Below are 21,076 nucleotides of genomic sequence, written 5' to 3' on the forward strand. Positions count from 1 at the left end.
AAACAACTGAGCAATGAGAACTGTTGCCCTTCACTTGTGACACTAGCTGACATCTGTGTTGGAAATGAATGAAGCATCTGTGGGAGGAGGCTTTTCTTTATTTTCCCCTTACCTGAGAACTACCTAGACTCTGCTTTTTAGAGTTTTACCTTTGGCTTCATGTAAAACTCAAGGACAGAATTGCTTAGTGCTTTGAGACAAACTGCAGAGCTTGAGAACAGAGGTACCATGACTGTTGTAGAGAATGGATCATTTAGTGCATTGACATTTCTTGCTTGAAGAATTTGGCTTGGTTCTCCTCTGTAAATGAGGAGCAAATGACTTGTTGAGAGCATTTTTTTCCAGCTTTGGTTTGTGTGGCTGGAAGAAAAAAGCTTTTCTTTGGATGTTTTTTGCTGTGTTTTCTGCTTGCTAGATTCAATTGTTGACACTTAAAACTAATTGAAGTAAATTTATCTGATAATTAGAAATATTATCCACTGGTCTGTCCTAACTTGCTAACTTTGGGTGCAAAATAGTTTGCATGGATTCTACTCACCAGGATTGTCCAGGATTCTGTGAAAGACATCCCTTTACAAAACATTTATGGTATCTAAAATACACTAAATAAAATTTCATGGTCCACAGATGCATCTTGTCACTGTACATTTCAGAGGGGATATTATTTGTGGTCAAAAGAACTAGAAATAACTCTAAACAAGCATTGTATTTTCTAGGTGATGATGAATTACGTGAAATAGCTGTGTGGCTGTGATGGGGGGCAGTATTCCTCAAAGAAACTGAAAGGAGTTGAAATGGTTTTATTTTGCAAAGTAGACAAAGGCATCAGAAGTCAAAAACCAGCTCTGTATTACCTGAGTTTACATCCTGTTTCTTCTACCTGAGTACTTGTTTCTCTATTGGTTTGTATCCAGACAGTATACTCCAAAGGTTTTTAATGGCAAACTGTATTTTCTAATGCCTTCTCTAAGGATTTTTTTTAAACCAGTGCTCATTTAATTAATTACTGCATTGTTTTTTACCCCAATTATCTTCATCAAACTCATTACCATTGCCAGAAGTTTTCCATCATAGCCATACTGTGTTGTTTTTTTTATCCCCAGTTTCCCAGATGTAACCCTATGAAATTCTGCATGTAAACAGTGCTAATGATATTGGAAGCATTCTGATCATTACTGTTTTTTCTTCTTTTAAGCTCTGATGCCTAAAGTTTAGTGATGGCTCAAGAGAGCTGGAAAATTAGCCTTCGAACAGAGACATCATTTTGAGAACATGAACTTGGAAGTTCATTTCAAGTGGACTTCTTAAAAAAAACAACAGTATCATTAATAATGTGTTTGAGTTGGAGCAACTATGCGTGAGGTTGGTTGTGCTCAGATGCTCATAAGTGATGCAGAGCAGTTTCTCCTCTGTGCCCTGCTTGTTTAACTGCAGGGGGACATAGTGGGAGGAAGTGATAGAGCATGTCAAAGTGACTTGCATTATCATTATTACAGAGGGAAAACCTTTGCTTTGCCTCTTTCTAAGATTGCATGCTGAAATCTGGCTGGTTTTTCTTTGCCACTTTCCTGAAGCTTCAAGTGATGGGAAGAAGAGTTGCTCCTCAGAGTCCAAGCTTCCCCAGTGTCAGAAGTACTATTCTCCCGCTGCAGCAACTGGAAGAGTTGCCACAGAGAAGCAATGGATCTAACTAGATATCACAGCTTTTCTTTCTGTTTGATGTGGGAGGCTCTTCAGTCTCTTCTACCAGATTTTACTGAAGAGCCTTCACACAAAATTATCTTTTGCACTTCATTGTAATAACCTTGACAGCTTTGTTGGGTGAAAATGTTTTTTATTAAAGTGGAAAGTTTTGAGTTTGCAATTTGGCTAAAGAGACAATCGCGTTTCTTGGTAGCTCTTCTATTTTGTGTTGCTCTCACTGGTTAGTCACTAAAATTTCCTGCATAGGTGGCCCTACCAAAATTCACTAGGTGCTGTGTAACCATCTAGTTAGGTACTCTGAAGAAATCATTTGCAATGATCCTGTGTCTAGTCTAGAAATCACCACTACAGTGGAGGGCTCTGTGAGTTCAGAATTCAAAACTGTCTCTTTTAGTACAGTGCAGGTTTTTTTCTGCCTGTGGAACATAAGTGGAGATTTAAAAGGTCATCACGGTTTTGTGGTTTTCCCTTCCCCCAGCTTTACAACTTTACCTATGCAGGTCACAATGCTTTAGAGTCCATCTTTCAAGATGGTTCTTTCTTGTCTTTCACTTAGTTGAATGCCAGGCTCTGCCCTGTACTTCCTCACTGAAAACAACCTGTTAAATGCTTTGAAGTTTTGCTAGATTATTTTTAAGGAAGTGAAAACTGGGCACATTGCTGTATAATAGCCAAAGTTCATTCCCTAAACCTTGTCCAATAACATAATGGTATAACAAACTGAAAGCTCAAGAGGTTTTCACAATAAACCCCCTGCTTTCATCTGTTGAGCCAACTTGTATAGAGAATGTAGATGATAAAAGCATTATTTGACAGTCACTTCAGAATACTGGGAAAGCATCTTTATCAGTTATTGGCGGGGCAGAGGGATCAGACTGGAGTGTGACACTCAGTGGTAGTTTGGAAAACACTCTGTAAGTCATGCTGTGCATCTAAACCTCTGCAAAGTGCTGGCTGCCCTCAGTTTCTCTTTCAGTTAAAAAAGAATTGAGGTGGCTCAGAGTTTTTAAGGATGAGTCTTTAGGTTTGCGTCGATCTTGTAGCAACTGCTCCACAAATGAGCATTAGCTAACTGTCCTTCCTCCATTTCAGCACAGCACATGAAAATGTATTAACTACTCCTGCAAGACCCAAGGGTGTAATGAAGTGTGAATACAGATTATCTGCCACTTGCTTCAGTCTCCTGTATGCAAGAACAAAGGCTGATGACAGCAGGGAGAGGGGTCACAAGCTGTTAGTGATGTGCTGGGTTAACATACCTTGATGCAATCTTGCATAAATGAATGGAGATAAAACCAGAATGTAACTTTGCTGTTACTGGGAGGATGTAATATAATATCCAGCTCCAATGTGATGTAGGTAGACTGACAGTTTGCTAATTGTGTAGAGTTATGAAATCTGGCATGTCATGTTACCGACCTGTTTTCTGCTGCATGCTTGTCAGTAATCTCAAATTCATGTCTGACAACTTTGTTTTAACTGCTTGAATTTTTGCCTTCATCCAATTTATTTTGTAATTCTTTTAGATAGAGGAGCTTCCAGTTCTAAAATGACTCAAGGAGAAACAGGTGCAGGTACACCTGTTGTGCAGAAGCAACTCAGGAGAATTTTGGTATGAATTCGTCCAAATGGAAGCAAGGCACATCTGCCTTGTGCAGAGTATCTGGTGGTGCTGGCCGTTTCACGTTTCAAGGCAGTGATTCCTTAGTCACACTCTTCTGCATCCAGAGTATGAGCCTTTGCCAGCGCTCTTGGGTGTTGTGGTTGGTGGCATGCTTGTCACAGTACGAAGGGATAATGTCTGACAGCATCTTGCTTGTTTGTATTCTTATCTATGAAACTACATCTGCATATACGTCAGTCAAGGGAACATTTGTCAAAATAGCCTGAAATTTCATTTGATGAGCATGGCATAAGATAGTGGTAGATCTGCAATAAACAGATTTTTCTGGAATCTCTTTCCAGCACTATGCCAGTACTAACTTCAGATGTTACCTTGTTTAGCCTATAGTTTATTTTGGCAAAATAAATGGAGAGAAGTGGGTAGGTTGCAGCTGCCAGATGAAGTGTTGTCAGTGAACTGGGTCTTTTCTGTGGAATTGAGCCCTGGGTTGGCAGACTTAGAAGGAAGCATTCTGGAAACTTCAGCTTGTCATCACATAGTGAGTACCTTGTCAGTATTGTGAATATTCAGTAACAAAATCTCTGAAGTCAGATTTTATTTTTTTGGTCTGTTGTCCTAGAAGATATTTATTTGAGGAGTAAAACATACACCAGGTAACCTGCAAATTCCTTTCCATGCAATATATTTAATTACTCAGCAGAGGCTACGAGTAGGTTACTACTTTTGAGCCCATGGCCTTCTGTTGAATGTATGGATTGACCATAGCTGCCATTCCTGATCACACGTGTGGCTAGCCCTGTCTGTTGGAGTCAGCAGTTATTAGTATTGACATTAATTTCAGCAGATTTTCCACTTGATTTTAGCACTGGGGAAAAAAGCAGGTTTTTTGTGAGTTTCATAGGAACAATTTAACAGCCATGTCTATCCACAGCCCTTTTCAAGCATCCCACTGGGTTTCCTCATCTGAGGATATCATAAGGATGGTGGTTATTATATGACTTCTTCTCTGATTAGGTCATACTTTCTACAATCTCAGTGTATGGCCAGACACTCTAATTTTGTGCTTAGATTATGAATATTTATCCCAGAGGACTGGGGAATTGCTTTTAGTGCATTTTATTTGGCTGCAGCAACAGAAGCAACTCCTAATAGTGCTGCTGGCTAAAGAACCTGCTGGAGTACGTATGCAGCAGCAGTACCTGATGTCTGCTGTAGGTAGCTAAGCTTCTTGCAGTAAAGCACTGATCTTGCACTGCTGGGGTATTAGCATATCACTCAACTAAAAATAAGTCCTTTTAGAACTTCCAAAGTACTTAGAATGCTTGTTGTAGAAAACAACAGCTGCTTTTGATTCTTCAGTGTCATTGAGCATATGAACCTGCAAGCTGAAATCCCTCTTGAAACATGGAGTTTCATTTAATAGCAGGAAGAGGTTTGGACATATTTTGAATATTCTGTTTATTTCATGTTTTCTGAAAATTCACAGAGGTCTGTCTGCAAAGCTTGAATAAGCCTGAAAGATTTTACAGGCAGCAACAAAGACGGTCCTTTGATTTAAGATTCTGATTTCCTTCATCAGTAGTGAAGCTTGTTTCACTACTGCAGACATGTTTATTGGGTTAGTTCTTTTTCTCCACTGGCTGCAGTCAAGTCAAGCTTTTCACCTAATCTTTTTTTCTTAAAATGATTAGTGGTGATTGTATGTGATTTCAGTTTCATACCTTTAATTATAAAATGAAGAAATGGATTTAAAGAAAAATAGGTTGGGTTTTTTTTTTTACATTCATGAAGCTGGTTAATATCAGTTTACAGTAGAATTTATAGATAGCTTATTCTGGTGAGAATAGAATGATATCAGATGTCCGAGTCTGATCATCTAGCACTGCAATTTTGAGCATAAGTTTCTTATGGATGGGACTTAGTTATGCAAATTACCAGAGTGCTGAAGCAGGGGAGGACATGTTAATCATAGTAAGAGGATGCAGTTATTTCCTGTCATTACTGAAATAGCAAGGGCTATAGGTACTCAGGTATTCTCTGCTCACTAAGTCAGTTGAAGTCAGTTAACTCTTCAGTTAAATTTGAGATCTACTGCCTAGCTCTTTATTTAGGGCATTTCATCAATGGAAACAGAACACGGTGATGGAGAGCTCACCGTGTTTTTTTGCTGTTTTGCTGGTGGGAACATCATGATGAAGAGACAGAAGTGATTCACCCTGTGTAGGTTGATAAAGCAGTGGGAGTCTGGACATTCATTTGGATCCTCTTAGTTCTGGATTAATACCCTGGCATTTAGATTGCATTCTGTTTCTTATCCTTTCCTTAATTTTGACTTGAATGTGTCTCAGTCTTGCTGTAATGTTCCTACACAGACAACCTTTCTCAACTATTTTATCTCTGCTCTGACAAGTTCAGTTTGAAGGAATAAAGACAGACCACTTTTCTGTGCTCTGCTGCCCTTCTTCCTTGTAGATGCCAAAGGTTCCCATTACACAGAAAAGCTAAAATGCACAAAGGGAGAAGAAACCAATTTTGTAATCAAAGCTCGACATTCTACTTTTTTTTTAATCTGCGGGCAAAATAAATCCTTCTTCTGGTTTTCAGAACTGAAATTGGACTGTGGTTTAAATCAGCTCTGTGCTGCCCTGACTGCAATCACAGCTGAGGCTCTTGTCCTACAGGGTTTCTTTCTTACGTCTTTGAAACTTCAACCCTACAATCAGCCCCTGTTTGTAATAAACAGAGTGAAGAACATTTGGCAGTGAAATCAGAGCAAGTCTTAAGACTGAGTCCCTAACTGTAATTAGCTCTCAGGTCTGAATTGGTTCTGATAGACATTCTCCCTTGACACCCTATTTGGCACTGCTTAACACTGACCAAAAGAGGTTTCACCTGGGCTTTTTGAACCATTCTGCTTCTGCTGCCAAGAGGGGCTTTGCTCTTAATGGTTTGGCAGTGGCTCCACAGCATTTACTCATCCTTATGATGAGTGTTTACTCATCTGTGATGTAATTACTGTAGTCTACACGCAGTCCCATCTATAATTTGTGATTCAAGTCTGCAGCCATCTTTTTAAAAATAAAAATAAAGGCTGCCATCAGGGTGATTATTTTCTGGACAAGGCTACAGCGCAGATAGCTACTAAAACAGGTGGAAGGGAAAAGAATTTTATTTGTCTTGATCACTAATCGCAATCAGTGTAATATGATTAAATGATTGTAAGTGGGGAGAGAGACAGAACTGCAGGGTGCTTCAGGTTGAAAGTAATTTTTTTATTAAACTTGCATTGACTGTAAAACTGTAAGTGGGTAGTGGGAGGAGGGGAATCCATCCATATGTTATAAGTTAAACAATCTGGTCTTGAACATATTGGAATATGAGATAACAGTAATTAGTTGTAGAACAAAAGAGTTTCTGTGGAGCTGAGAGTAAAGGAATTGCTGAGCTGGTAAGCCCAACATTTCCTCCTCTCATCTTAAGACTAGAATTTATACTTCTAACAAAATGTTGCTATGTTTGGTGCATCACTGATACAGGTAGATGTGTCAACTTCAGTGGCACTATTGGTTTTGAAGGATTTCTGTTTTCTATCCTTTCACTTCTCTGATAAAAGTTGGACATTGTTTTGGAGTCTGTCAGTCTAAGATCCTTGTAACAGCAGCAGACTAATTTGAAGACATACAAAATAATGGATAAAGGTGAAATTGAGTAAGGACACAATGGAAGATGTTTCTAGGCAGCTGGCAGGTTGCACTAAAAGAAGCTTGCATTTTTAATGTTGCTGCAGGTCAAATTTCTTGATAGAAATATTTATTTGTTCTTTCTTGATTATGCCCAGTGTAACCAAGTAAAGTGATTCTGAATTGCATTAGGAGGGCTGTTTGTTCTGTAACCAGGATTTCCAGCACTTCATCCTTGAGACTTTTTCAGAAGGTACTTCACAAAATCACAAAGTGGCTCAGGCTGGCAGGGATTTCTGGGCATCTTCAAGTTCAGCCTCTGTGCTTAGGGTAGAGTCAGCTGAAGCAGCTTGCCCAGGACTCTGTACAGTAAGTTTTTGTGTATCTCCAAGGACAGAGACTCCACAAGCTCTCTGGGCAACCTGTTCCCATGTTCCATCACCTTTACAGTGAAAACACCAATTTCTAATGGTCAGAAGAAATTTACTGTGTTTCAGTTTGTTCCCTTGCCCTCTCACCCTGTCACTGTCATCATCCCCAGAGGTATTTAAAAAATTGTGTAGATGTGGTAGAGGGACATGGTTTAGTGATGTCTTGGCAGTGCTAAGATAACACTTGGACTTGATGATCTCTCCCAACCAAAATGATTCTATGATTTAGCCATTGCTTTGCTCTTTCTTTATGGAGACATAAGGCGCCCTTCCTCACTCCAGTCTCCCCTTCAGCCCCTGTGGCTTTTAAACACACACATCAATTTTTAATGGAGCAGTAGAATCCTTGCATCCAGTTGCCATAATGATCACAAAAACTGGCAGCAACAGCAGCAAAGAGAAGATGTTCTAGGGGTGAGCCACCAGGAAAGTCATATACTCATAGAATGGTTTAAGTTAGGAAGGACCTTAAAGATCCAACTGCCCTGCCATGAGCAGGGACATCTTCTACTAGATCAGGTTGCTCAAAGCACCATCCAGAGTGGCTGTGATCCAAGCCTGCCATGCAAACTCAGCCAGGATCTGCTTCAGATGGACTGCAGTTGGGCCTGGCTCAGATCACACCAAGTGCTTTTCCCTCCCTCAGCTGATGGTGAGGAGACATTGGTACAACCCAGAAAGGCTGCAGGAGGGTGAGGGAACTGCTGTTCTTGCTGGGAGAGAGGAGGTGGTAAAGAGGATCAAGAAAGAGCTATAGTGTGGAGAGGGAGGGGAGTTGTAATGATAGTCTGCAAATCTGTAAGCAGGCAGATTTTGCAGTCTTTGCTTGCTGAAAGTGTCTCTTAAAGCCCTTTCTTGATTGTGCTAGATATTCCCTAGCTGTGGGGGTGAAAACGTGTGGGCTGCAAATAGACCGTTACAGGCTAAGTGAGGCTTTATTCTGGTAAAGAGCTACCTGCACGCTATTCAGATGCTGAAGGGCGTTCCATTACTTCACACTGATCATGAGGTCTGCATATTTTTACTTATGTTTGTCTTTGCTTTTCCTGTGCCTAGCCATATATGCAGCCATTAGTAATCAGATTATCATAAACATTCCTTTTTGGTGGATTTTTGCATAACTAGTTTTTCATTTTCATACTGATAGCTCTTGCCCCAACAATGGGAAGATACATACTACTAGGATTGGTTAAGAAGAAATTGAGGTCAAGACTTGGAAGCTACTGCTTCTTCATCTCGCATGATTAATTCTCAGGGTTTACAGAAAGAGTGGCACTGTAAAACCCCTTGTAAAATTGTGTACCATGTCATACTACCTGTTGTGCTTGCATGCATTCTGCCACCCTTTTCATAACATCTCAGCATCTTACTGGATTACCTCTGAGTGGTTTTAGTTGTTTTCAATTTGTCTGTAAACTGGATTTCTCCTCCTTTACTTTCATTCTTCCACGTGATCTTGGAATCACTCTGATGTGAAGTTTGTGAGGTCACAGTCTGTCTTGGCAAGAAATTATAATGAAAAAGAAAGTTCCCAAGTATTTGCTGTAGGATCCAGGGCTATGGCAAAGGGAGTTTGAGGTGATACAGCTACTTCTGTGCCCATAGAAAGGGTAAGAAGGTATTGTTTTAAAAACCGTTTAGTATAAGAAATGTCTTGCCAAATGTGGTGATTGCTACTGTACTCTGGGAACCCCTTGGGCTTTGCTGGGTATCCTGGTGCTTCATCTCCAGTTGAGATATGTCTGGAAATTTCATGACAACTCTCCAGACAGTTCTTTCTATGGGATTATCCAATTAATCTGCGAAAGAAACGCATAAGGGTGTGGGTAAGCTATAAATTAATTTGACCTCTTCACTCCTGTTCTTCTTGTTTTGTTTCTTCTGTTTATTTTACCAGGGATCTCAGCTGATTGCCCCAGAGCTTGTAACACTGATACATCATACCTAAGAGTAATTGCTTTGCAAGGTCCTTGTTACAAATGGTCTCTCTAAGACTTTAGAGTGTTGCAAACTGGAGTGCTGACCTCACCTTTCTTTTCAGTGCTATCTTTTGTACTGCAAACAAGCAGCAGGTTTCTCCACCCAGGACAGATCCCTCCATTCCTTTGGCCCGCTCTGCATTTTTTTTTCCCACTGCTCCTTCAGAGAGACTCAGCACTACCAGGATGGTTCTAGGCCTCCAGGAACTCCCCCAAGCTTTTGATTTGTCTTCTGAGTCTGAGAATTTGGGATGCAAAGTACAGTGTGTTCATCTTCAACTTGTTCATTGCTGGACTTGGTCAACAACTCAGGCTTTTTAGCAGTACTTGTCAAGGCAGGGATATCATTAGAGCTGACAAGGGGAGGCATTCCCAGATCTTGCTGTCATTGTTCACTTCAAGCCTAGCTATCAGGCCCTCCATTTTTTAAATTGTTTGCATTGTAGAATATTTGAGCCTGTGTGTTGCTAAATTAGTGTAGTCTCACCTTTTCTGTGAGTTTTATTTGCATTTGAGCTTCTCTGGACTGACATCTGTCTTTGTTGTCTAGTTTTCTACTTAACCTCGTTCCCTTGCTTAAATTAATAGCCATGCACCAGCCCTTGACATTCTGAAATCTCTCTTCCTAATAGGAAGCAGCTAGTTCTGAACATCTTCAAGAACACTGATTGTTATATCTTACACTACAGAACTGTGACATGATGAAAGTGTGAGGGTTTTTTTTTAACCTTCTTCAAAATAAGAAACTTGCATTTATTCTTAGATACTGAATCAAGTGTCTATTTCCTGATTTCTTCAAAAAGGTGTTACAAAGCACTGAAGAATTGTTCTAATTAAATGCATCAGCAGAGTGCAGCTAAGGGATTGAAGTATATATTCACCTTTGGCCAGACAAGCTTTTCATCTCTTGTGTAAGCAAACTCTTTTCCCCCATGTTTGTAATGAATCCAGAGTGCTCATAACTGATCCAGACCTTGCACCCTCACTTTCCTGATATAACTGCTGCTGCTCAGACGTCAGCTGCTCCAGGCACCCATCTGATTTCGTGCTCATGGTGGGGATGTGCATGTGTCACTGTGACACCTGAAGACACTGGCAGGTCAATTGCTTACAGTCAGTGTGTGCATCTTCACTGTCCTGAAATTCCCTTCAAGCTGTTTGTTTTAGATCCTGTCTCTCCAGTCAATACAAGTGCCTGTGGAGACCGTATTTCCAGTCAGTAAGCAGCAGAAGTAGCTTCTCAAGCAAAGAACCTCTCTGTGTCAAGGCTAACCTTAGCTTTTCAATGTTCTACCATACTGGAAAAGAATTCAGCCCCAAAAGGCTTTCAGTCTTGATGTGTTTTTTTAGGAAGCTGCTTAATGTTTGCTGTGGGGTTTTTGTTACTCCTTAATTACATCTTAATTGTCCTGTTAAGAACAACAGTACTGTGCTAGTCCAAAAACATCTTTGCATAAGAATTCTCCCTGTGAGTCATTACATTTATTTATCTCTGTATTTATTGCAGTAAATCCTTCGCTTCCTTCGCACACCCAACCACCCTCTTTGGTCTTTGTTGTTCTCACTGAAATTGCGGCAGCCACAGGAGTTGTTTTTCTGCAGTAGTTCTGCCATTTAGAGAACTGCACTGGGGTTTTTCTTGGATAGCCTCCCCATTTCATGTTCTGTGTCACAGGCTTTGAAGCCTTTCCCCAGTGAGCATAAAGTGCATTAAGCAGTGTGTGCAAATGAGCAGCAGAACAGCTGCTAATTGTGCTAACAGCTGTAAATAAGGAAAACATTACTTTTCTAATCCTAAAAGTATTTATAGAAACCATTAGCCATCTTTCATAACACTTTGATTATGGATGGAGCCTCTTTCAGGTTCAGCAAAGTTGATTAAGCTTTTGCAGATGGTTTGACTTGCTGAGGTAATGAGAGAAATGTGGAAGAAATGCAGATGTTTGAAAGCCTTTGTTTTACTTGCTCTAGGCAAATAAGTGGCTTACAAGGAAAGCAGAGAGCTTTTGCTCTGCATTCTGTGGAAAAATGCACAGCTTTAAAATGGAAACACACTGGAGGGTTGTTCAATGCAAAGAAGGAATCTGACCACTTTGAGCTGAGTTTCCTATGTGCCTCACCTGCTCGGCCAGGTTTGTTTGGACTTGAGTATGGCTGGCAGAAAGCCTCTTGCCAGACCCTGGCCTCACATTTCCTCTGCACTTGTAATTTATCCATTAAGCTCTCAGATCTCGAGGATGTATCCTCTCTTGGGAATGAGCATTGTCCTCATGGGTGGAAGTGTGTTTGCAGCACAGAGGCGGTTCACATCACTGTAATTGGGATGATTCAGGTAATTTTTTTTGAAGGGCTGTCTCTATGAGCCTTGCCAACAGCTGTATCAACAAGAGGGCCAATGTGCCTGGCGCCAGCCTCAGGCTGACCCCAGCAGTCTCTGGGGAGAAGTCTCTGTGCTCCTTGTGTGAAATCCCAGGAGATTTTCTGTGTTTCAGCCACCTAGGTGAAATCCTAAATGGTAATGAGCAAAAGCCTCCATCATCTGCCTCCAGCCAAGCTGTTCCAGAAGGCAACGGACAGGTATGGCAAGAGTGTCAGGACCACATTACAGTTGATCCAGGGAATTACTTTCTTTAGGAAGCTGCATTGCCCTCTACAGCTGGCTTGGTGTTCTGGATTTAGATGTAGTTATCCCTGGCTACCCCAACAGCTTTCATACCCTGTCACCTGATCCATAGCCCTGTCGTTTTCTGATAACTTAAGACTTTTTGTTTTTTCCTTTATCTTTGCTTCACTGGGAAGCAACAGAAAGTTCTTGGAAGCATGAAGGAAATGGTTCCTACTTAAGATCTGAGAATCTCAAGCTAGTGGATGAGCTCCTTCGTGTTCAGTGTGCTAATGCTTCGTTCTGTCTTTGCAACACATCTTCAACTTCTCCCCAGAGCAGTGTCCTGGCAGCAGGTCACTTTTCACATCAGATCTGTAACCATACCTTTATGCACAGATAGTTTTCAAATAGAGGTGCAATATGTAGTGTTTCTCTTCCCCACAATGTTGGGTTTTTTTCCCAAGTGGTTATAGTAAAAGCAGCAGTGGTGTTTCTAGGTTGGTTTGTTTTCTGTTCTTTTCTGGTTTTATTTTTTTCCCTGCAGTAAAAATCATCATTTTTTTCCCCTTAGGGCTTAGCAACCAAAGACATCTTCTCATCATTCTGCAACATCAGAATTGCTTGATGTCTAGAAACGGTGTTTAAAATCTGAAGTAGGGAACATAGGCCACAAAAATCGACGCAGTTTCAACTGCACCTCGTAGGCACAGGAACCTGTGAGAGAGATCTCCCCCACTCTCCATAGAACTCAAATTTAATTACAGAGCTTGGAAAGTTGTTCAGGTGATGTAGAGGCCAAGCTAAATAAAACAATGCCTGGGAAATTATAGCAAGGCAGGAACATGACTTGGAAAAACACCTCATCCTTCAGATTTTTGTATTACTCAAAGGTTTCATTCAGCTCCTTCTAAAGTGGGAGTGGGAATGTGGGGGTTGATGGGCATGAATGCTGTTTATTTCCTGCAAGATGGAAGAGAAAGAAAAGGTTGCTTTACATACATTTCCTAGGGCTAATGGGTAAATCTGCCTGATTATTACAACCTTCTCCTGAAGCTTTGGCTGGAGCTGAGTGATGTCATGTTCCTGGAACTCAGACGACCCCTTTATTAAACCATGTTTTAAGTAAAACTGCAAGTAAGGGCCTAACAGAAATTGTTTGGAATTTTATCTTGGTGATAAACTTTGGATTCAAATAGTGTTCTGATAAAATAGTGGGTTTAAAATTGTTGCTATTATTACTATTATTACTACTACTACTATTATTTCACTTTAACATGAAGGGAAGGGCAGAGGAACAAGTGAGTATTTTTGTGATCTTTTTTTGTCTCCATTTGAATTCTATGGAATTGTAAATCTGAACAATGTGCAGTTTGGGATCACAGAGGTCACAGTATCAGGTAGATGTAGTCATGATCAAGGGACAGATACACTGTGCGTTTTCATGTAGGGACTGCCTGGTGTGGCCTTCAGCCTTGTAAGCACAGCCCCCTAGAATGGGGGGAATAGTCTCTGGTCTCTACTGTATTTGAGGACAGAAACTGAAGCCAGTATTTTGAGTAGGAAGAAGAAAAATCTTGCCAAATACTGTAGTATGTGAAGTTGTACCATCAGTGATTATGTTAACAACAATGAGCTGAATCTGCTTTGTTTTGTTTTTCAACTGTTATGTGTACATTGGTTTTAAATGAAGAAAGAAAAAAGATTCCTGAGGTAGAGTTTCCATTACAACTTTTCCAAAGTTTTCTGGTAGCTGTCATAGAGAAGTATGGTGTTTGCTTTGGATAACTGAGCTGACCTTTCTTTTTCAAGTTAAAAGCTTAATATAATAAACAAGCAGTTCATTAGTACAGCTCAGTACAGTATAAATGGTTGGGAAAAGAGTCTTCTCTTTCAGAAGTCAGATGAGGTCAAACAGTTTTCAGCAAGGTTCCTAGTTCTTGAGTGCATGCCTCAGTATGTTCTAACAAATTGCAGACCATGATTCTCTTCTGGAGCTTTGGGGCAGCTCTTTTCCTTTGGTTTCCATAATTGTCTGTAGTTCCTCTCCCAAGTGCTCCTCGAAGACAGAGAATTTGTGATAAATTCCCACTTCAGCCAGGTGCTGGGGCTGTTTCACATGCCTGCCTTGTGAAATATCTTGTAGTAACAACTTCTTATGATTTGCCATACTTTTTTCACCTCATTTCAGAGTGGCATGTTTTTAAGACAAGCAGCTCACAAGTTGAGACTGAATTGTTTTAATATTATATCAGTCAGGTTTTGTTTTGTTTTAATCTAAAGCTAATTAGATAAGGATTTGCTTAGTAATATTTTCTTCATGCAAATCATTGCATGCATCATGCTGTTTGGTAGGAACATGCAGTACAAATGAAAAGCATGAAATTAGTTGTTTGGTATCTCTGGTCAGATTTTTTATGAAAGCATATCTATCTACATATATATTTAGCTACTTTAAGGTTATTTGTTGAACTTACTTGTTTTAGTACAAAAATACACCCAGAAGTTGTTCAGTGGGATGTAGGTTTAACTTTATGGTGTGTGCTGTGACTCAGTTTTCAGGTGATGATGTTGTGAAATACTCCATGGCTTGTACTCCATACTCTTCATCCCCTGGTGGATTTTGAATTTCCTTTCAATTGATTGTCTCCCTATGATTTTCATTGAATGAAGCAGTGATTTGACCAGCATTTCTCATCCAGCAAATGCTTCCCCCAGGGCTACTCATGTATTGCTCTTCCCTCCCTCTCACCTCCTGGCAGATCCAGGCAAAGCTGCTCTGGGTCTGCTCCAGAACTCTCCTGTGTTTGATGGCTTTTTGTCACACATGGATTTGAGAACTGACAACCTTCAAAGCTGGAGTTACACAAGAGCCTCACTTACTAAGGGTGAGGACTGGGATAGCACAGGTGCAACCCAGTGCCTGGGAGCTATAGGAGTGGCATGTGGGGCTGGACGGTTAGGCCCTCAGTGCCTGTGGAGCTCTATCTGTGCTTGTTTGTGCCTCTTAGCCTCCAGCTGGAGCTGTGAGAGGACCTTCTGTGCTTTTCCTGGTGTATGCTTAGAGTTATGGTTTGTTGTGTTTGCATTTTTATTTGTTCATAATTCAAATTTTTATTTTTCAGAAGGTGTGGGGAAGGCATCTGTTGAATGGTATGATCTGAGAGTTGCACTGTCAGTCCTGTTGCTGTGCAGCACTGTGGCCTTTGTGCTAAGGGAACACTGGCACCGTCTGAACTTCGGTTTCCCACACTGCCTGTGAGGCCAGTACCTCACTGAGGTCCCTGAATCTTGTCACTGTTGTGCATGGAGAAGGTCTCTCTCCTGGATTAGCACCAGGCACAGATCTCTCCCTTAACTCAGCAAGATTGCAGATGCCACTCCCAGATAGAAACCAAATCCAAGCCTTCCCACCACCCAGCACATCTCCAGAGAAGCCAAGATCAGCTTTACCAGTCTCTTAGTCCACCTGTCTTTTGTCTTGAAATCTGTGAAATACTGCACCATGGGATTGGTGACAGGCCAATGATAGTAGTTTAAGATTGGATTTTCCCTCTGAAAAGCTCTTCCAGGTGGTATTTCCAGCACTCACTTAGGCCTTTCAGGGCTTAAAGGCTGTGACTGAGCTGATCCTGATGTAGTTTTTCGTGTGTTATATGATCAGTAGTAAAACGTCACGGTAACAGTCAACCTTCATCAGTCTTGGGCTTGACATAGGAAATTACTTCAGAGTAGAGACAGGCAGCTGTGCCTCTGGTCAAGACAGCAGTAGGTTGTGATCCAGGTCCAGAGAGACATGACAGGAACCCCACAGGGCAACACAGCCAACACCCATCAGCTAGATTAGTGTTCTGGTAGGAGCATAAATGGTCATTGGCACGAACTGCTTTGGTGGGGAATTTCCAGCAGCAAACCCCGCCCTACCCTTCCCTCTTCTCAGCATCAATGCCACAGGAGTTGGTGTGCTTTTCCTCATTGATGTCTGTCTTGGCAATGGCTGGGGCTCAGGACACTCATACAGTCTCAGGGCTGGGTACAGTTCCTCAGAATCACCCACAGAAAGGCTCGGAGAAGAAGCTCCATTTGAGTGGGTAGCTTTGAGTCTCATGAAAAACTATAGGTGTTTGTCACAAGATGCCACCTTGCTCATCTCTCTGGTAGTCTTGGCTCATAGCATCTTCTCTTGATAGGAAGTTAGAGAGGGCAAAATGCACCACTTTGCATCACAGAGAGTGGTAGGGCAGGCCTCTGCTGCTTGGTGACAGCTGCTTCCACACAGTGACCATGTCTCAGCTCCACTCCCCATGAAATGAGTTCCTCTTCTTTCCCTTAGCATTCCTAGCAGGGTTTTGAATGTGCCTCTTTATAATGCAGAATACGTGCTGCTCTGATTAATTGTTTTTACTTCTGATTATCCAGTACTGCACATAAACAGATGTGCACATAGAAAAGTGCCCCCTGTTAATCAGGAGCTGTTAAGCCATATGGCCTGTGAAGATGGAGCATTTCAGCTATGGGAGGAGAACCTCCTGTTCAGCAGCCAGGTTCACACGCAGCGAGTACCACGTTAATAAATTCCTGGCAACGCTCTCAGTTCCTTCATCAGGCACCTCACCCTAAGTGACAGTGGGGGTTTCTGGATCTTTCCTTCTTTACAGAGGTCTTGCTTCTGTTAAGTCACTGCTGAGAGCCCATCTCCCCATTTGAAAACCTTGTAAAAGTACAGGTGAAAAAGTGGAGGATGCTCTTAGCTGTCCATACTGTGCTGCTCTCAGTGAAGATGCAGATAGCCCTACTGCATGTACAGTGGTATTTCTGAGCCCAATTTCTTTTAGTGACTCATCCCTCAGAGAAATAAGAGTAGGAAATAACACACAGTCAAGCCTTTGGTTAAGTCATTTGGTTGACCTTGAGTGGTTGCAAATCCAGAAAGAAACTACTGGGAAGTGTCACCAGTTTGGTCATTCTAAAAGATGGACGGTATTGCTGAGGTGGGTCTTCCTGACTTCGTGGAGCTACCTGCCTCTTATGTACCTCTATACCCAGTAACATGATGAGTCTAAAGGGCTTAACTTCTCAGGTGCAAGGCTGTGACCCACGTGCTCCGATGTTGTAGTGTCCCAGAACAGGCTGACAGTGAGTGTTGCTGCTGCGAGCCAACAGTCCCTAACTCTGAGAACATCCACCTCAACCACTAAGTGAGAGGCTTCCAGCGTAGGGTTGCCATTATGAGTAATTATTCCAGTTTATATCAACCTAGTCCGCAATGTGTCAGAGCTGAAAACAAATTCAAAAGGTCACTTTTCTTTTGTCTGTCTGGTATTTTAACAGACTCAGGGTACCTAGAGGTTCTTCTTACCTGAAGCAGCCTGCAATCTGGGAACTACTCTGACAGATGTGGTTCCCAGTTAACACTTTAATGTGACACTCGGCAGTCATAACTTTCATCTGTGGATTGAAGCTGCCTGGTATCTGAAATCTTATTTAAAATGAAGATGGCATTAGCTCTGTAGTACTAGCTTCTTAGCACATTTCATGTATGGCTGTGTGAGTGTGGAGATGGGTGTGCTTGCAGCAGAGTTAAAAAGTCACTACACAGAATACTGCGTTTAGCAGATGCCATGGTGTACCAAAATAGCTGCTCCTTCCTCCTCAGAACCACAAGCAGGCTGTCTCTAAGGAGGAAAAGGATTTCTGCAGCCCTGAAGAACTGGTTTCTGTTCATCTTTGCAGGACTGCTCTCTGCACCTGATCTCCTACTGACTGATGCCAAGATGTCAGGCATCTTGCAATGATTTCCTGTAAGGGGTGCTTGTAATTTTTTGCTCTCTGCTGTTATTTCTTCCAAAGCACAGGTCTGTACTTCTTTCAAGAAGAGCCTTTGGTGGTGGGTGTTTTTTTCCCTAAAGTGCAGTTAGATTTTTATTTCCACAGCTATGTTATTCCTGGCCATAAATTGTGTTTTAAACTTCGAGATTCAGAGCACTGTACATATAGTTCAGGGACATCTCTGTGATGCACCTGATGAGCTGGACAATAAAAGCAAAGACAGTGCTTCTGAGGGTTCATAGTTCTTCTTTGATGCTTCTTTTTTCTTCCTTTGATTTGAGGCTTTAACCATGAGATAACCTTTGTATTTTCTCTGTTGGAAGAAGCCAATGTGTAAAGGTAGCTGATGAGGAAGTGTTTGCCTGAAGCATACTGTTGAGGCCAAGGACACGTGGGGTATTGCAAGGCTAGCGATAGCAAAAAGGATCTATTGCTGCTTTTCCTGTGATGTCTAGCAGAAGTTTTTAGTGGCAGTGTGTAGCTAAAGACTGATCAGAACAGGGGGGAAATCCAAAGGTTTTTTACTAAGGGAAGTGCAGAACTGGTGTAGACAAGATAGGAATGGGCACATTTAACTGAGGGGACAGACTTAGCTTTGATTTCTGTTTTCATTTTAAATGTCTTGCCATATATTTCAGATTTCAGGGTGGGTTTTTGCCTGCCCCTGCAAGGGAGGACAGTTTCCCCCTGCCCCTTCCCCCATTTTTAAAAGAAGCTTCACAGTTCAAAGCTACTCCTCACTTCCCCTCAGAACTTCTTAGCAGTATTAGCACATGGGCATGGTGAATATTGCAGTGCTCACCTCTTACCTACTGTTGACAAAAAAAGTCAAAAAGACCCAGTATTGAAGTCCTTGAACAATAAGCAGTCATTGTTTACAGGGGGCAGGACCTGCTGCTCTGTATCTTAATTTAACTTAGCCCTTTGCTGAGTGGACTAAGACACTCGGTGTGCATTTAAAGAGCATTGCTTTATGTATCAGCAAACCTGGAGCTGAGTGTGCCCTGCTGACAGCCCCCAGACCATGGCAGACTGACTTTGTGCCCTTCCTAATCAAAGCAGACCCTTGGCTTGGTAAGCAGAGGATTTCAGTTCTTCCATGGGCCCTGCTCTCCAGGAAGCTCTGCTGTTTCAAAACCTCTTCATCTGGAGTGTCTGTGTTGGTATTTTTATATTCTAGCCAGTGCAGAAGACTGGGAGCTGGAAACCAAGAAGCACTTTACTGTCACCCCCCTACTTGAATCTGGAGCATGAGCCACTTAATCTGTTAGTGCTGAACATAGTACAACAGGTCCAGAGAAGGCAAATAAAGCTGGTGACGGGTCTAGAGAAAAAGTCCTGTGAAGAGCAGCTGAGAGAGCTGGGGTCATTTAGACTGGAGAAACAGAGGCTGAGGGGAGACCTTTCTCTCTAGAACTACCCGAAAGGAGATTGTAGCGAAGTGGAGTTTGGTTGGTTTTTCCCAGTAACAAGCGACAGGACAAGAGGAAACAGCCTTGAGTTGTGCCACAGGAGGTTTAGATTGGACATTAGAAAAATTTCTTCACTGAAAGGGTTGTCAAGTACTGGAACAGGCTGCCTGGTTGAATCACCATCCCTGGAGGTATTTAAAAGATGTGTAGATGTAGTGCTTAGGGACATGGTTTAGCAGTGGACTTGACAGTATTAGGTTAATGGTTGGTCTCAGTGTTAAAGGTCTTTTCCAGCCTGAATGATTCTATGATTCTATATTTAATACCAGGCTGTAAGCACACAAGGCAAGGTTCAGACTTGGAGTAACATTGGAGGAAAGTAGCATCTGTCTGACATCCTGGCTTGGACAAGAATCAAATGAGGAAAGTGTGTCAGAATTTCTCTCACTCAGCATCTCTGTGCTTTCTAAAGATAAACTGCAGGAAAGTGTGCTTTTTCCATAGCTGCAGAGGTTAGGCAGCAGTCCTGTAGGTTTTCTGTGGAATGCTGCAGGTGTAGAAGCCTGTTCCCTCTGAACCATTTCAACAAATGAGCGACCTGGATAACGAACTTCTGGTCCTCTGGACTGTAATAAACGACAAAACCTGCCTGGACTTTGCCATGCTGTGCAACCCACTCTAGGTGACCCTGCTTTAGCAAGGGGGGTGGGCTTAGATGATCTCCAGGGTCCCTTCCAGCACCGACCATTCTGTGGTTGATGATGTCTTAACTTTGTGCTAGCGGCAATGGCATGCAGCTACCCGGTGCAGGGGACGACGACGGCAGGATCAGTGTTTGGGACAGAGCTGCCTCAGAGCTTGCAGCTTTTGCAGCAGATCCTGCCACAGCCTGCTTTTGTTTATCCAGTAAAGCCAGCTTCCCTTCCTCGTCCAAAGGGCGCGTCTTTGCCATGCTGAGACCTGGCCACCTGTTACCAGCAGCCCAGCATACAGAGTCTTGTTTGTAGCTGCACTGGTAGCTGGTGATGGCACACAGAGGTGTTCAGTTGTTATCTCCCCAGAGGAGATCCCCAGCAGAGCATAGACATCCCTGCACAGACTCGAGCTCTTGCCACCTTGGGAACCTCAGGAAGAGCACCAGGTGTTTTGCTTGATGGGAATTTGACCCTACCCATGCTCATGTGGGGTTCCACCACTGCTGCAGTGCTACCTGAGCCCCTCTCTGACCTGCTTAGGGTAATTCTGCCTCTGCTTTCTTCTAGGAGGACTTTCGGAATAAAGTTGAAGATTACATTAAGCGCTATGCGAGATGATGAAGGGAGATGGATGGCAGGACCATGGCTTCCACACTAGAGCTGTCCTTAACTTCAACAACAACAACAAAACCAGCCCGGATTGTACTAGTCCTGTGTCCATGTTGTACTGAAGAAGAAAACTAACTTCATAACTTGTCCATGTTAAAAGGAGAGTTCAGCATAAATACAGCAAGAAATTGTGTATGTTGGTTGAAAAGTTGTTTGCTTACATTTAAAAATGTTTACTCTTCTGAACTGTACTGTATATCCTGTTGATGAGAGATGCTTGAGAAGGTAAAACAAATCCCTAGTGAAATTGTAATTACACCATTTATTTTTTATTTTTTTTTTAAACTCTTGCCTAGTTTGGAAGTGGGGGGCGGGGGGGGTGGACAGGAGGAAGGAAAAACAAAACACCACCACCAACAACAACCCCAACAACGTAACCCCCAAAGGGAAGAGGTGGTGTGGTTTTGGAGCACTTCAAGTTTGGCAATAAAATGGTCTCCTGTGAACCAAA

The 21,076-nt window shown here is 42.1% G+C and overlaps 1 protein-coding gene across 4 annotated transcripts in view; it reads left to right on the forward strand.

Moving 5' to 3' along the window:
• Positions 1-21,076, forward strand: part of UBE2F (ubiquitin conjugating enzyme E2 F (putative)) — an 87,822-nt gene extending 66,746 nt beyond the window's left edge. For all 4 annotated transcript variants that reach the window (XM_068138020.1, XM_068138019.1, XM_068138022.1 and 1 more), the window contains one exon: positions 20,524-21,076. In XM_068138020.1, the coding sequence (XP_067994121.1) occupies positions 20,524-20,574 (51 nt within the window). In that variant the 3' untranslated portion in view covers positions 20,575-21,076. The remainder of the gene's footprint in view (positions 1-20,523) is intronic.

This window comes from Melanerpes formicivorus, unplaced genomic scaffold, assembly GCF_026170545.1.
Source record: "Melanerpes formicivorus ecotype bairdi unplaced genomic scaffold, bMelFor1.0.p_v2 SCAF_5, whole genome shotgun sequence".
NCBI lineage: Eukaryota > Metazoa > Chordata > Aves > Piciformes > Picidae > Melanerpes > Melanerpes formicivorus.